The sequence below is a fragment of the Numida meleagris genome, chromosome 1 (assembly GCF_002078875.1).
Source record: "Numida meleagris isolate 19003 breed g44 Domestic line chromosome 1, NumMel1.0, whole genome shotgun sequence".
In the NCBI taxonomy this organism is placed as follows: domain Eukaryota; kingdom Metazoa; phylum Chordata; class Aves; order Galliformes; family Numididae; genus Numida; species Numida meleagris.
The window spans coordinates 165,612,157-165,625,624 of NC_034409.1; the positions used below are offsets into that span (position 1 = coordinate 165,612,157).

Genomic DNA, 13,468 nt, shown 5'->3' on the forward strand with positions numbered 1-13,468 from the left:
CTCCGCCTCTGTTCTTTGAGTTTTCAGAAATCTTTCCAAGTTCTAACGTCCTTGGGAAGATATGATTAGTATTCTTTGCTCAGAACTGCCCCTAATCAAAAGGTTAGATCTGGCATTTCTCGCTCAGAATTCAATGCAGTTTCATGAAGTCATTTTTACCTTAAATGCTACTTTAAGTAATTGGGTTATACTTCTTTTTTTTTTTTTTTAATATTAGAATTTCTTTAGTTCCAGTACTGTAGTATTTGCTAATTCCTGACAGCCAGGCAATAAAATTTATTTTAAAAACAATAGAGAAGTCTTGGTAGGCTAAACTTGCAGGAATTTTTTGTGTAGGCAGTAAGTATTTAGTAATGAAAAAAATGTAATTGTTATTAGAAATGAAGAATTATTGTGAAGTATTTCTTTTTAGCGTCCATTGAAAAATAGAACCTATTACATGTAGTACCTCTAAAAATAAGTTCAAGCCACATTTCCTTCTAGCTTAATCCTATAACTATTTCTTATATAACTAATACATGTTTCTACAGTTAATTATCCATTGTATGTGTCAGAGACTGAAACTGATCCTGTGGTGGGCCCAGCTAGGATCACCTTGCTGTCGATGCGTGTTAATATAACATTATTTGATAAAGTTCTGCATGTGGGAACAGAAAAGAGAACCTCCGTAAACCATTCTCTCATGTATTTTTCACTGAATATTTCTATTTGTTAAAACTGTAGCTTTAAACCTGGTTTCTTTACTGTTTCGTTATATCAAGTTCTTTTCCAGCCTGCAAAGGCAAATGCGAATTCTTGAGTCCTCCTCCATTTACCTCAATGAGCCATGAACTTGGAAGATTAAAAACTACATGCAGTATAAAGCACATAACTGAAAAAACAAGCAGTGCAAAACTAATGGTCTCGGCGGTTTGAACTTGGCCTTGTTTTATTCTTTCTACCCTTGCCATACAGTTTAGAAATTAAGCTCTGCATTTAATGGTATGAGAAAAATGCTTCGTAAGATCTTTGCACAGTAGCATGGTTAATGTTTCTGTAATAATCTTGATTAGCTGTCTTTTAGGCTTTTTAATCATTTTCATGATGAAAAACAATCTTACAACCTCATGTTCTTCAACTTTAAATTATATGAATTCCATGAAATAATTCCTGTCCTTCACGAAGAATAATTTTGTGTCTTTCAAAAAAATGGATGCCTGTGCCTAACGTGGGCATTTAGTAATTTAGCTCTATAATCTCAATCTTCCGACAAATGTGAATAAAGTTTTCTTCTGTAGAGCAGAGTATAGGAGCAGTAAGTAAGTGGAGCTTGTTGATGCTGGACTGTAGTTAATGGCACTGCAGACTAATGGAAAAAGGTTATTAGTAAGATTTTTAGTACTTGTTACTGGAGGTTAGCTAACGCAAGTGAAGGTATTGAAATTGTTCTGTTCATTTAATGCTTGCTCTTCCCATGTAATGCATATCTTTTTTCTTGTTATGCTCCAGACCCAGGTTGATGGACAGCTTTTCTTAATAAAACACCTTTTGATTCTTCGTGAACAAATTGCTCCTTTCCACACTGATTTCACCATTAAGGAAATTTCCCTGGACCTTAAGAAAACTAGAGGTACTGAACAGTTGCTGGCCACAGAATGGGATGAGATCATCCTCCATTCCTGTGCTAGCAAAAGTTCTGGGTTTATTTTATGTTCACCTGCAATGATCTGTATGCATGTTCTAATCTCTTGCTTTGTTCTCGTTTTCTCTGGAAAGAAAACCAACAAACCGACCAACCAGCCAGCAACGTTCTTTGATTAAGGGCAATTTGCAGTGTATCTAACAAGTCCTTTATTTATGTATGGAATGCGTTTGATTGCTTGTTGCTACTTACCTAACTTACTTATCCAATCCCTTTTAAAAACATCAAAGTAATCTATGCTTCTGTTGCTCAGAAATGTATTTACCCTTTTCTGATCTTTTCAGTGAGTATCTTTTTTTACTACAGTTTAGCAAGTTAGTTTAAAAAATACAGAGTTGACTTACCTACAATAATTGAAGTTTTCCTGGACTTTTCTGTGAGGTTTCGTTTAGGAAAGAACTTTTCATGTTGCATGTCCAGTAAGCACTATTGGTTTTATGTAGCAGCAACGTCTGCTGTAGGAAGAATAGAGAGTGCTGGCCGTAGTCATGGTTTTTAAAGTTTTACTGGGGTTCCTTTGTAAAATGCAGGAAAAAAACCTTTCAGTATAACAGTGAATACTCATGGAATTCAGAAGTAACAGGAAGCATGTCAAGTTTCTCCTCTTCCATTCTGAAAGAGAAAGCTGAAAACACAACTTTCCGTTTTGTGCTAATATGCTGCTGTTTTAACTTTGAAGCAAGCAGTTCCTACACTAACCATTTCATCTGTTGCATTTGAACATCAATGAAACCACGTACCTGTTGAGTAGTTTCTAGTTGACTGGAGGTTAAAGGGTAAATACATCCTTTTGGTGTCTTGTCCTGGCTGACACACAAGTTTGTTCTCCATCTGTATTTGACTGAATAAATTTTTGTGCCAGCCAGTGCTTTGCATGAGGTAGTGGTAAGTAATGGAAAATGTTTTTTATGTATCAGGTGAATGGATGTTGTTGGAAATGTAGACTGTGCTTAATTCTTAATGTAGCGTTACATAGGCCAGCAGGGCTTTTATAGTTGGGATGAGTTGTAGAAGAAAAATAAAAAGGCTAATAAGAGTTCTCTTGTCTTCCTGCCAAGCTTTCTGCAAGTAGATTTTAATTTGAGATTTATATCTAAAGGATATAAATAACTGCTTAATGTAAAAGTCATGCTACCACCCTTTTTTTTTTTTTTTTTTAATTCATATAACACTAAGGTTATTGTAACTGGAAGATATAGTAGGGAGAGGTGGTTTTCACACTGACTAGCTTGTAGGCATCTAATGAAGAACTTAGATGCTTCTTGGAATCAGAAGTGGTTTGGAGAACAGAATGAATCTTTCCCTGCAGCCTCCACTAACTGCACAGGAGTGCAGATTGTTAGTTCAGTGCCTATGTGCCTGGCGTTCCCTCTTTGTGTAATGCTTTTGGCAGCTCTTCTCATACTCAAACATATCACCTTTCCATCCCATTGTTTTATCCAGCAACAGAAGCACAGAGTTACTTTTGAAATGGAAGAAAGCCGATGGAGGTGTAGGATGGTAAATAAGTGACAGCGGGGCAACAAGCTACAATGAAACTATATTGAGATGGTTTTTTTTCCCTAATTTAACTAGATTTCAGATCAACAGTGTCCCCTCAATGCAACAGGACTAATTTCAGGATGATGTGTTAATTGCAGGCATTGTTGCTTTTCCTGCTGTGACCATAAACACGAGTATATATGAACCTTGATGTTTTGTTGTTCAGTCTTAACTAAAAAAAATAAAGCACATGGGAGAAGAGTGCCAGTTCCCAGACATTTTGTGCAACCAAGCAACAAGGGCCAAAATCTGCATATTGATTAACTACTTAACTACGTAGCTTATGCAGGAGTCTTTCACTTGTGAATATAGAGAGAGCTCACACAATTTGCACGCTGATAGCACTACAGTTGATATCAGTCATTTTTTAGTTTAGTATAATTTTTAATGTTGTACTCTTTTCAGAATATGAAATTCTTAGATTCAGAGGTATTGTATGTGCAATTAAAAAGGAGTGGATCAAGCTTTGTGTGTTTCTGTGTATGGTGCAGTTGTGTGTGAGCACGCATGCACACCTAGCAGTAGTGGGATCTGTGATGTTACGGTAGTGCTAATGAGACTAGGCCATTTTATCCACTCATTTACTCATTCAGTTGTGTGTTTCTTGGAATGGAATCTCCTTTTACTTACAGTCTGAGTGACTTTGTTATTCACAGATGCAGCATTTAAAATCCTGAACCCTAAGACAGTTTCAAGATTTTTTAGACTAAACAGCAACAACGCCTTGATCCAGTTCTTACTGGAGGTAATATGGAGTCTTATTGCATTAATTAAACAATAGTCGTTTAAGTGAGTGGTGATGTCTGGCAAATAAAAAGGAGGGATTTGTTGTCTTCTGTTCAAGGGTACTCCAGAAATCAGAGAACACTATATTGACTCTAAGAAGGATGTTGATCGTCATCTGAAAGCAGCTTGTGAGCAGTTTATTCAGCAGCAAACCAAACAGTTTATAGAGCAGCTGGAGGAGTTCATGACAAAGGTACAAACATGACATGTTGTGTGTTTGTTAGCTGAAATACTGGCAGGTCAGAGGGATTAGTATTTAAATTGGGTGTGAGAGAAGATGATGGGTCCAGTTAGCTGAAGGTAATGGCATTTCCCATTTTAAAGTTGTGCTTCCGTTGAAATTCCAGCAAGGGACTTTCCAGGCATTTTTGAGAGTTACAGATTAAAGGAGCAAAGCATAGTTTGGTTTTAAAGGTAACTCTTATGCTTTTTAATCTAGAAGCTTTACCTGATTCATTGAGTTGGAACAGGTCTATGAAAATCAGCAGAAGCTTTTCTGTTTGCAGGAGAGGCACTACCCAACCTTGACCGAATCTGTAAGCCTTCAGTAAAATTGTTAGCTCATGCCTGTTCTTAAGGGAAGTCTTAGAGTATGGCTGTTAACTTTGTTAAAGATTTCTGTCTTCAGCCTACTTTACACAAGTGGAGTGCTTGCTGAGCAGGACTTCCCCTCCAAGCCCTCTCTGTGACAGAAGTTCCTGACAAAACTTAGGCACTCTAGGAAGATCAGGCACCCTAGGAGATAGGAACAAAAAAATGTCTTGTTACAATGCACTTACTTGTAAAACCTACTGTAGGGCTCAGGATTGCAAAACATCTTGAGAAATAAGAGATCATGCTGTGTGCTTTTCTGGAAAACACGATGCGGATCCTTGTGTACTGAGAAAATGTGTTTTTATAGCATGATGGCAGTTCAGAAACTGGGGCTGCAGCATTGTATGAACATCAAAAGGATCCCAGGTGCTGGCTTTTGGGAAGGGATGCCTGAAATACAGATGGGTAACTGAGATGGATAGGTTGTCCAAGTGATTCTGGTCATTCATCTGGGGAGCTTGACTAACCTGATTAAACATACATCTCTTCTGAGGTTTCTTTGTATCTTTAGGTACTGAAGCATCTTTGTAAATTTAATCCTGTTTTGAATTTGATGTTCAAGAAAGGGTTGTGATTCCATTTCTGTCAAGCTGCTTCCCCTGTGTATTGTTGAGTCAGTGCACGGAAAGGAGAGAGCGGGGGGGTTGGTAAAATGCAGTCTCTAGGATACTTGTGCAATCATTACTTGGTCACTTTGTTAGGATTTCAACCTAAAGAAACAAACATCATTTTGTTGATTGTAATTGTTTTAGGTGGCTGCTTTAAAAGCGATGGCTACTCAAGGAGGTCCCAAATACAGCCTTTCTCAGCAGCCTTGGGCACAACCAGGTATTTGCATTCTTTTACATTTATATTACTTCTGAAACTGTTGTAGGATAACAAAGCCATGCTCATTTACTTGTTTGAGACTTCCACTGAAAACTCACCAAGTGGAGAAAAAGACCATTTCCATTCACTGTTTTTGGTAGAGCAATATGAACTGCATTATATGGGGCTGGAGTGTTTCAGAGTGTCATTTGTCTCTGTGCGTGACTTCTGAAACACAGCAATTGGAAAAGTTGATCAGGTTAATTTGGTTTGTGAAACTGACTGATTTGGAAAAATTCTAAGTACTCTCAACCTTTTTCTTGAAAATCCTGGCTTGCATTTTTACCTGTACGCCAGTTTACGTGCCATAAGATACTTCTGTATCAAAATCTGACGAACTTCACAATATGCATTTAATTGGAGCACAGGATGAATGAATTGAGTATTTCTCAAGCTGTGACTGCTCTTGCATGAAAACAGTATTTCCACAAACAAATGCAGAATGTACTTAGGGGGTTACTTGGTCCCATTGAGATGAAGCTATTGCTTTTGTGGAAGGGAAGTGAGTCTGTATTGAAGCTTTTACTGTCTGTACATTTGGTAACTTCTTCATTTTCAGAACTCGTACATAAATGCTTTGTAGGAACATTTGGGGTAGTTCACTGTTCTTGGGTTTTGCTTTGCTGTTCACCTTACTGAGTTGTGCTTCTGGATGATGCTGGGAAATTGTTTGTTCCAATTCATACTTTGGAACCTTCTGTTGCATCATATTCGTAAAATGCAAATCCAACCATATTTATTCATAGATCATTGCTGCTTCATGGGTCAGATGATCTCAAGGGCTAACCTGAGCTTCTGCTTATTATTTCTTGCTTCTTCAGGGATATTTGTAATGTTTGTCTGGAGATAATCGTGTACAGAGGCAGCAGATCTAAGGAGATCTGTTGTTTCTTTGAGTCATTTGTCTAGGAAATGGGAGTAAGCAGGAGATAATTCAGATAATGTAGAAACTAAGGAAAAAAAAACCCCTTAAGCATTATTTTATTAACTTTGTAAATCTAAAGCTACAAAATGTATTTTTCCACTACCCTTTAAGCAAAGATCTTGTAAAACCATTAAGATATCTAGCAATACAGAAAGAGAGTCTTGTCTGAGAGGATTCCTGTGTGGTTGATTTAAAATTCAGATGTCTGTGCAACCTTTCCTCGTGCAGATTACGGCAGATGGGCAGTAAGGAGAATTTGTGATATGCTGTTCTCTTTACCACCACAATTTATTCCCCGGTAGTTTCTTTTCTAGGGCATTTTTCTGCATGGGTGGGAGCCTGTAGAACTTTGTTACTTTCCTGCAGTCAGAAGGCTGTGACTTGAGGAACCTCAGGGGGTTGTGGTGGATGGCAGAAATGGGTTGGATGGGCACATGATGGAGCGATGCTGTGCTGCCCACTCAGCCCCTCTTCCCCTTTCAGTTCACCCTGTGGTTATGGTCAGCCCCAGTAAAGTCGAGATGATGTTCTGGAATGTAGATTTTAACTAGCAGAATGCCATTGTACTTCATTAAGTAAGTTTACTTTTACTTTCAGCAAAGATCAATGATATGGTCTCTTCCACTTACAAGACGATAAAAACAAAGCTGCAATCAACATTACGAAGCATGTCGCTGTACTTGTCCAATAAAGATACAGAGTTCATTTTGTTTAAGCCAGTTAGGGTGAGTAGTGCTACACAGACATCAGCATGCTTTTCTGTAGGCGTTGGGCTTTCCTTCACTTAAGACTTTAAATACATTTTGTGGGATCGTTCACCTTGGATTTCTGTGTGCATTCTTATATGTATAATATATCTGTACAGGTGGACATAGTTATACGTAGGGAGTGTGTAATATATCATTACAATGCACATTTGTCAACATTCATCACACAACCTTCACAGACTTCACTAATATCAGCAAAAAAGAATCCCCCACACCAAAAATGAACATAACATCTTAGCACCAACAAAGGTGGACAATATATGCATGCACACATACACACATATTCTTGTTTGTCCGTGTAGGTTTTTCTGGGCTAGCAGTCCAGCCAGTAAACATGTGACTAGTGCAAAGCACACGTAGCAGTGAAGATAGTAGTATTGCAAGCACTGTGGTGTCCCTGTTTAAAAACCTACTGAAAAGACCTGTGAAATAAAAATAAATCAATCTATGGTATGTTTCAGCTTAAAAAGAATCCTGTCCTGCCCTCTTGTATGCAGCCTGTTTAATGCACATTACAGGGAAGCAGCTGGGTTCTGTTCGTTCTGCCACGTGGTCTGAGCCTTGTCAGTTATGGACGGGCACTAGACGCAGAGAGGCTGATACAGACTCAATGGCAGACCTAATATAAACCCACCAGGAGGAGTGGGTTTATACTGAGTTTTAGGCTTTCAGGTTAAGTCTGTAGGATTTGGTGTTTCAGCTTAGCACATATGAGCTGAAATTTCTGTATGGAGTATTTGTTCTGTATTTGTCTTGCTTTAAAAGAAAATGTGTTAAAGTCCTGCCACTTCTCTCTGCCTGGTTGCTTCAGTAGCTATTCCACGTACATCGTGCTTATTGTAGTTAATGTTTGAGATGAGTTGTGTGGATGGGTATCTTTGTCCAATTTTAATTTTTTTTCTCCTTTCCTTTAAAAGAATAACATCCAGCAAATGTTCCAGAAACTCCATGCTTTGTTAAAGGAAGAATTTAGTAATGAGGATCTCCAGATTATAGCTTGTCCTTCAATGGAACAGGTCTGTACTGAATATATGGAAGCTCTCAGTTATATCAGGTGCTCTTTCATGTGTCTTTTTCAAACACCAATTTTCATTTTTAGTACTTTTTAGCATTCAGAATCTTTTTTTTTTTTTTTAAATCCCCCTTAATCCTGGGTGATTAAACTCAGGGCTTTATCTGAACTGTCAGCTCTCAGTTAAAAGTTTATTGTTGTTTTTTTTTTTAATGAATATCCAATAGAGATTTTCTAAAATTGAAGGTGGTGATTGATGTTGTTGAGGATTGGGTTGTACAACATCGTGGCAGAGTCTTGCCCATTTTGGGCATCGTCTTTTCAGAGAGATACTGCAGTTTGTGAACAAGCTTTAAAAAACCTGCACATGAGTAGGTAGTCTTGCTTTTGACAAATGCAACAAGCAGCAGCTTTAACATTTGGGAAGCAGAGTGAAGAATTACAAGGGCTCATTTGAAGTAAATTGCACTGGGGAAATGTGCAGATTTCTATGGAAATGTAACCGTGCATAATAAGATCTTTAGTCTCAGCAATGATTGGGGTTGAGAATTCTCCATTTTAGGATGCTCTGACACAAACCAAGTCAGTTTTTAAAAATCTCTCTGTGACCTTAATGATCCAGGGAATGTGGATGGAATCTTGATTGTCACAGGCTGCCAATCATTAAACAGATAATCAAGCTTATGTGCTAGAGGAGTTTGCCTGCAGTGAATGTGGCCACAGGGGTGGGTGTTAACTATCCCGGACCATGGAGTGGGAGTGATCCACGGGAAGGAGGTGGGGTTATCCTAGAGGAGTTGGCTTCTTCCAACATTGTTTATCTACTTAAAGATGAAAACATGAGGCAGATCTTGAACGTAGCTGTTCTGTCTAATGTAGGCTTTCACTTTGTCTTTCAGGTGAACTTACTTCTGTCGATATCCAAGTAGCCAGTGAGGCTGCTTAAAATAATCCTCAGCTGAATGACAAGCAGTGAAGGGGATGTGAAGACATTTGCTTGAAGTAAATGAAGGATCCCCCCCTGTGCAGTCCAGTCTGCATTAAGACCCTCCAGGCTGCTTAACCCCGTTTTAGGAAAATGTTAAAAATCAGTTTTATTGATTTGTTAAAGGTCTTCCTATGTGCTGGTTTGAGAAGGGGGGAGAAGGAACACAAAACAAACCCTGTGCTGATTACTCTTGTGGATGCTCAGTTAACTGCCTTCTCCAGGTTTTCTCAAATTTGGAGTCCTGTTTTTTGATGTAAAAAGCTTTCACACTTTGAGCTGATTAATACAGTGAAAAACAGCACTTTCAAAAACACTGGAAATGAAGTGCAGGAATCAGATGGGAGCGGCAGTAGGGATTTTGCAAGGCTTGGAGATGGCACGTTGCTATGACCATTTGACTTAAGCAGGCACGCTCCAATTTTTAACACCCGTGAGGATCCTGGTAATCCACTCCGTGCTCAAACGTAATTCAGAGGCTCTTAGTTGGGAGGACTATTTTCCACATCTGAAGCACTTCTTGAAACACTGGGTGTGCTGCTCTTCTTACACTCCCGTGAGTGGGAGCCGCGAGGTCTGACCTGAAGGTTCATGCTCTAGCCTTACTCCATGTAAAGAATCTCAGATTCTTGGGATTTGGAATGGAAAGCTGTGCAATACGATTTCTGCTGGTTCTGAGATGCTTTACAACAAAGCTTAGCACTGAGATTCTCAGGTACTTAGAATTCTAGATTAGCGGTGTGTTTTTTTTGCCTTACCGTGGTGTTGCATTGTGGACACTGGGAACACTGGGACTGGAACTCATACAGCCTCTGTGTGCTGGAGTGAGTGCTGGTGGGGCTGTAGAGGGGATGCCAGCAATGAGTGTGCAAGCACTGTCACACCCCCAGTGTAAGCAGGGGACAAGTACTCAGTAACTGGTGATCAGTGCACTACGGTCAGTACGCACCGATCATAATTTGGGAGAGCTGGTTGCGAGCCACTCTGTCGTTAATTGAATGAAACACTAAGAGCAGCTTCAGAGTATCTCAGTGGGCAAGTCTTTATTGTGCAGCAGCGCGAAGAAAACGTTTGGTGAAGTGCGTGGCACATTTTTAACTTAACTTGCAAAAACTCTTCCGAAGTTTTAATTAAGTAGACGCTTCCATGCACATCGGTGGCGGCTTTGATTTAATAATTTATTTTTCCTGTTATAAATCACATGGCTGGAGACTAAAACGGTGTGACTTAGAGCTACCGTGTGGAGTGGTGCAGCAGTGGTGCTGAGGTCCCTAAATGGTACTCATAGGACCGTACGTCACCCTTACAGTTAACGAAAGGAATTAACGAGCACGAAAACTTGCCCTTTCTTTTTACTTATGTAGAGTTGCAGGCTGTAAAATAATGTCCAGTGCATTGTAATATATGTATATTTGGTTTTTTATAAAGTTTTACAGAAGGATCGCATGGTCGCTGTACAAAGCCCTGGATGACTTAGTACATTGTACAGAGAAGTTGTGAAGGGGTAAACCTTTGCAGTAGGCACTCTTGTGCTTGGGGTCTTTTCTCTCCTGGAATACCCAGACAGCTCTAGGACAGCTGGTTGGAAGATAAGAAGAGCTATCAGTTTATACAGCCTGTTTGCTAAATGAACATTTGTTTAAACATGTACAGTTTCAGATATTTACGTTTACAAATAGTGTAAATACTTTCAAAAGATTAACTTAAGATGCTTTATATTATCTGACTAGAGACTTGCCGTTTTTAATTTTTTTAAATAAAAATGTTGCCTCCTATTTTGGTCAAAGAGTAAAGCTTTATTCTGTATCCTGAGGCTTGTCTGTCGAGATAACTGTAATGCAGAGACAATAAACATCCTGTAAGCACAGGCGGTGAGTGCATTGCTAAGAAGCGTTCCTTTTTAGCAGTAGGAGAATTGACTTCATCTGGCACAGGCGTGTAGACCTGAGCGCTGAGCATACGGCTAACAGTTGAAATAATCCCTCGTTATGGTTGTAATAAAGTAAATTTGTATTTTCTTTATTGACAAGTTTGTATCTTCTTTACTGACAAATGACCTCGTGTGACTAAACGGTCTCTTTGTTGGCAGTTTTCTTAGGGGGAAGAAACCACAACTGTGATTGGAACACATTTTAACTAGTTGGCCTGTACTAAGAGTGAACTTGGAGGTGGTGGCAGGAAGCACAAGGGTTATTTTATTTGGTAGCTGTTCTTGTTATCTGGTTGCTCACAGACTTATCTACCACAGAGTGTTTTTCTGGCCCTTGGTATTGCAGAAACGTGTCATCCAGAGGCTTGTGGTTTGTTCCCTGAAATGTCAGTGTGAAGCATCCCTCTACTGTCTGGTTTTGACAGTGTCATTTGAATGAACTCATCTAAGGAAAAATGCTGCTTGCTTGTGGAATTCATCTTCTGTCTGACTGGTGCAGGCAGCAATACGTGACCTTTGCTGCCTGAATGCTTGGAGCCTCCTAAAGAGGTTTGGCTCTTCGGATTGCGTCTCCTGGGAAGTGCAGTGAATGCCAGAAGTGCTGGCCGGGCATTCACTCTTTGGTACAGCAGTGATGCCTGCAGCATAGCCTGTACCGGGCTGGGTGTTTCCCAAGCAAAACCAATATTCCTTTCCTCATGCTGTTCCTGTTTGGTGTTGACGAAGTTTTCAAATGAGACCAGGTTGGTGGTAGAAGGACTCGATGTAGAGGAAGATAGGCATTGTGAGCTTGGAAGAAGGAGCTTTATTGTCATTGCAAAGTGACTGGCTGTTATCACCTTGACGAAGGAAGGGTTGATCTGAAATGCTGACGGTAACTGCTGCACATCTTGATGCCTTCATTCCAGTCTTTCATGCAGACAGATGATGGTGAAACACAAGGAGTGATATCACCGAGGGTGAGATTGCCGAAGCTATTGCAGAACTGTCTCTATTTTGGAGAGCAGGCTCCTGAGCTGAATCTTTTTGGACTGAAGGAAGCGCTCCTCTTCGTCTTCAAATCCTTTTAGCAGGTGGCTTGTCTTCGGGTCTTTCAACTGCAAAGAGAGACCGTGTCAAGAGAAGAACATAAATACTGACGGGAGGCTGTAAGGAAGAGCATCTCTTCCATCTCTGAGCATCTCTCAGCTTTCATACTCACCCTTGTCCTGGGCTGCCCTTTCCCTCCGTACACCCACCCTTGGAGCACGCTAACCCTGTGACTTCCCTTGGGAGATGGTCCTCTTTCCAGTGTATGCCCAGGGGACCAAGGGGCCAAACTCCATGGGAGGGTAGGGATGCACAGCAGTGGGCTGGGACGGTCACCGGGACCAAGAGCCCTGGCAAAGCAGCATTTCCAGCTCTGGGGAAGGGTCAGAGGTGGGAAACCTGAGTGGCAACAAATACCAAAGGATTTCTGTTCCTGTCCCCAGCTGCTTGTTTCATGTTAAGTGAAATGCTGTTAAGATAAAATCAGGAGCATTGTGTTTGTATTGACATTTAATATAAATGTTTTGAAAAGAAATAGTGTTTTGAAATGAATTTGTGAGATGTGCTGTTCTCGCCCTTCAGCAGCAGCATTTCAATCTTATCTCAATGCTTCCCCGAAGTGGAATTTCATTAAGAATCACACAGGCAGGAAATTTGCTTTGGAATGAAATGATGACTTTTCCACCTGAAATCTGTGGCCAGCCCCAGGCAGCACCCCGGCAGCACGTGGTGTATCTCAGGTGGGCTGCTCCGTGCTGCTGCTGCTCTCCCAAGCAGCCAGAGGACAGGGCCTGACTGGGCACATCCAGCACAGCGAGCACTCACCTTGGGCCGGGCCCCCGAATTAAAGCGGATGCAGTTGTTGCGGCTCGCGAACCATAGGTGAATTTTATCCTGAGCTGCAATTTTAAGGGTGAGGTGGGCGTTCAGTTTCATGGTGATGGGCTGGAAGGGAGGGCGGTGGATGTGGTGGCTGAGGTCGTGCCAGTTCCAGTGCTTCTGCCTCACCCCTGCTTGGTCAAAGCAGATCCCAGTGCAAGGGCTCAGGATGGTCCTGGGGACAGACGCTGGGTGAATTCAGAGGCAACAGCTTCCCCCTCCCACATGCCATCTCCTCTACGCTTAGACAAAACTCACTGCAAGAGTCAATGATGGGCCATGGTGTTCTCATAACAGTTGTCCTACAAAATAAGCCTACTACACAAACTGTCCTGCCCCAGGGCAACCAGCAAGCCCTTGAAAGGCAAGGAAAGTATCAGGGTGAAGCATGGGTTGCCCATCTTCCCGTTGTACTTCTACATCTTCTGAGAGTTACTGGACGCTCTCATTGCTATTGCTCTAGCAATATTT

The 13,468-nt window shown here is 40.7% G+C and overlaps 2 protein-coding genes across 6 annotated transcripts in view; one reads left to right on the forward strand and one right to left on the reverse strand.

The window, feature by feature from the left end:
* The window catches only part of COG3 (component of oligomeric golgi complex 3), a 31,735-nt gene extending 20,550 nt beyond the window's left edge, over positions 1–11,185 (forward strand). For both annotated transcript variants that reach the window (XM_021375661.1, XM_021375668.1), the window contains 7 exons: positions 1,489–1,609; positions 3,880–3,968; positions 4,068–4,202; positions 5,356–5,431; positions 6,993–7,120; positions 8,080–8,178; positions 9,074–11,185. In XM_021375661.1, coding sequence (XP_021231336.1) covers positions 1,489–1,609; positions 3,880–3,968; positions 4,068–4,202; positions 5,356–5,431; positions 6,993–7,120; positions 8,080–8,178; positions 9,074–9,103 — 678 coding nt within the window. In that variant the 3' untranslated portion in view covers positions 9,104–11,185. The remainder of the gene's footprint in view (positions 1–1,488; positions 1,610–3,879; positions 3,969–4,067; positions 4,203–5,355; positions 5,432–6,992; positions 7,121–8,079; positions 8,179–9,073) is intronic.
* ERICH6B (glutamate rich 6B) overlaps positions 12,052–13,468 on the reverse strand; it is a 33,603-nt gene continuing 32,186 nt past the window's right edge. For all 4 annotated transcript variants that reach the window (XM_021375700.1, XM_021375689.1, XM_021375706.1 and 1 more), the window contains 2 exons: positions 12,944–13,172; positions 12,052–12,186 (listed from right to left, as the gene is read on the reverse strand). In XM_021375700.1, coding sequence (XP_021231375.1) covers positions 12,064–12,186; positions 12,944–13,172 — 352 coding nt within the window. In that variant the 3' untranslated portion in view covers positions 12,052–12,063. The remainder of the gene's footprint in view (positions 12,187–12,943; positions 13,173–13,468) is intronic.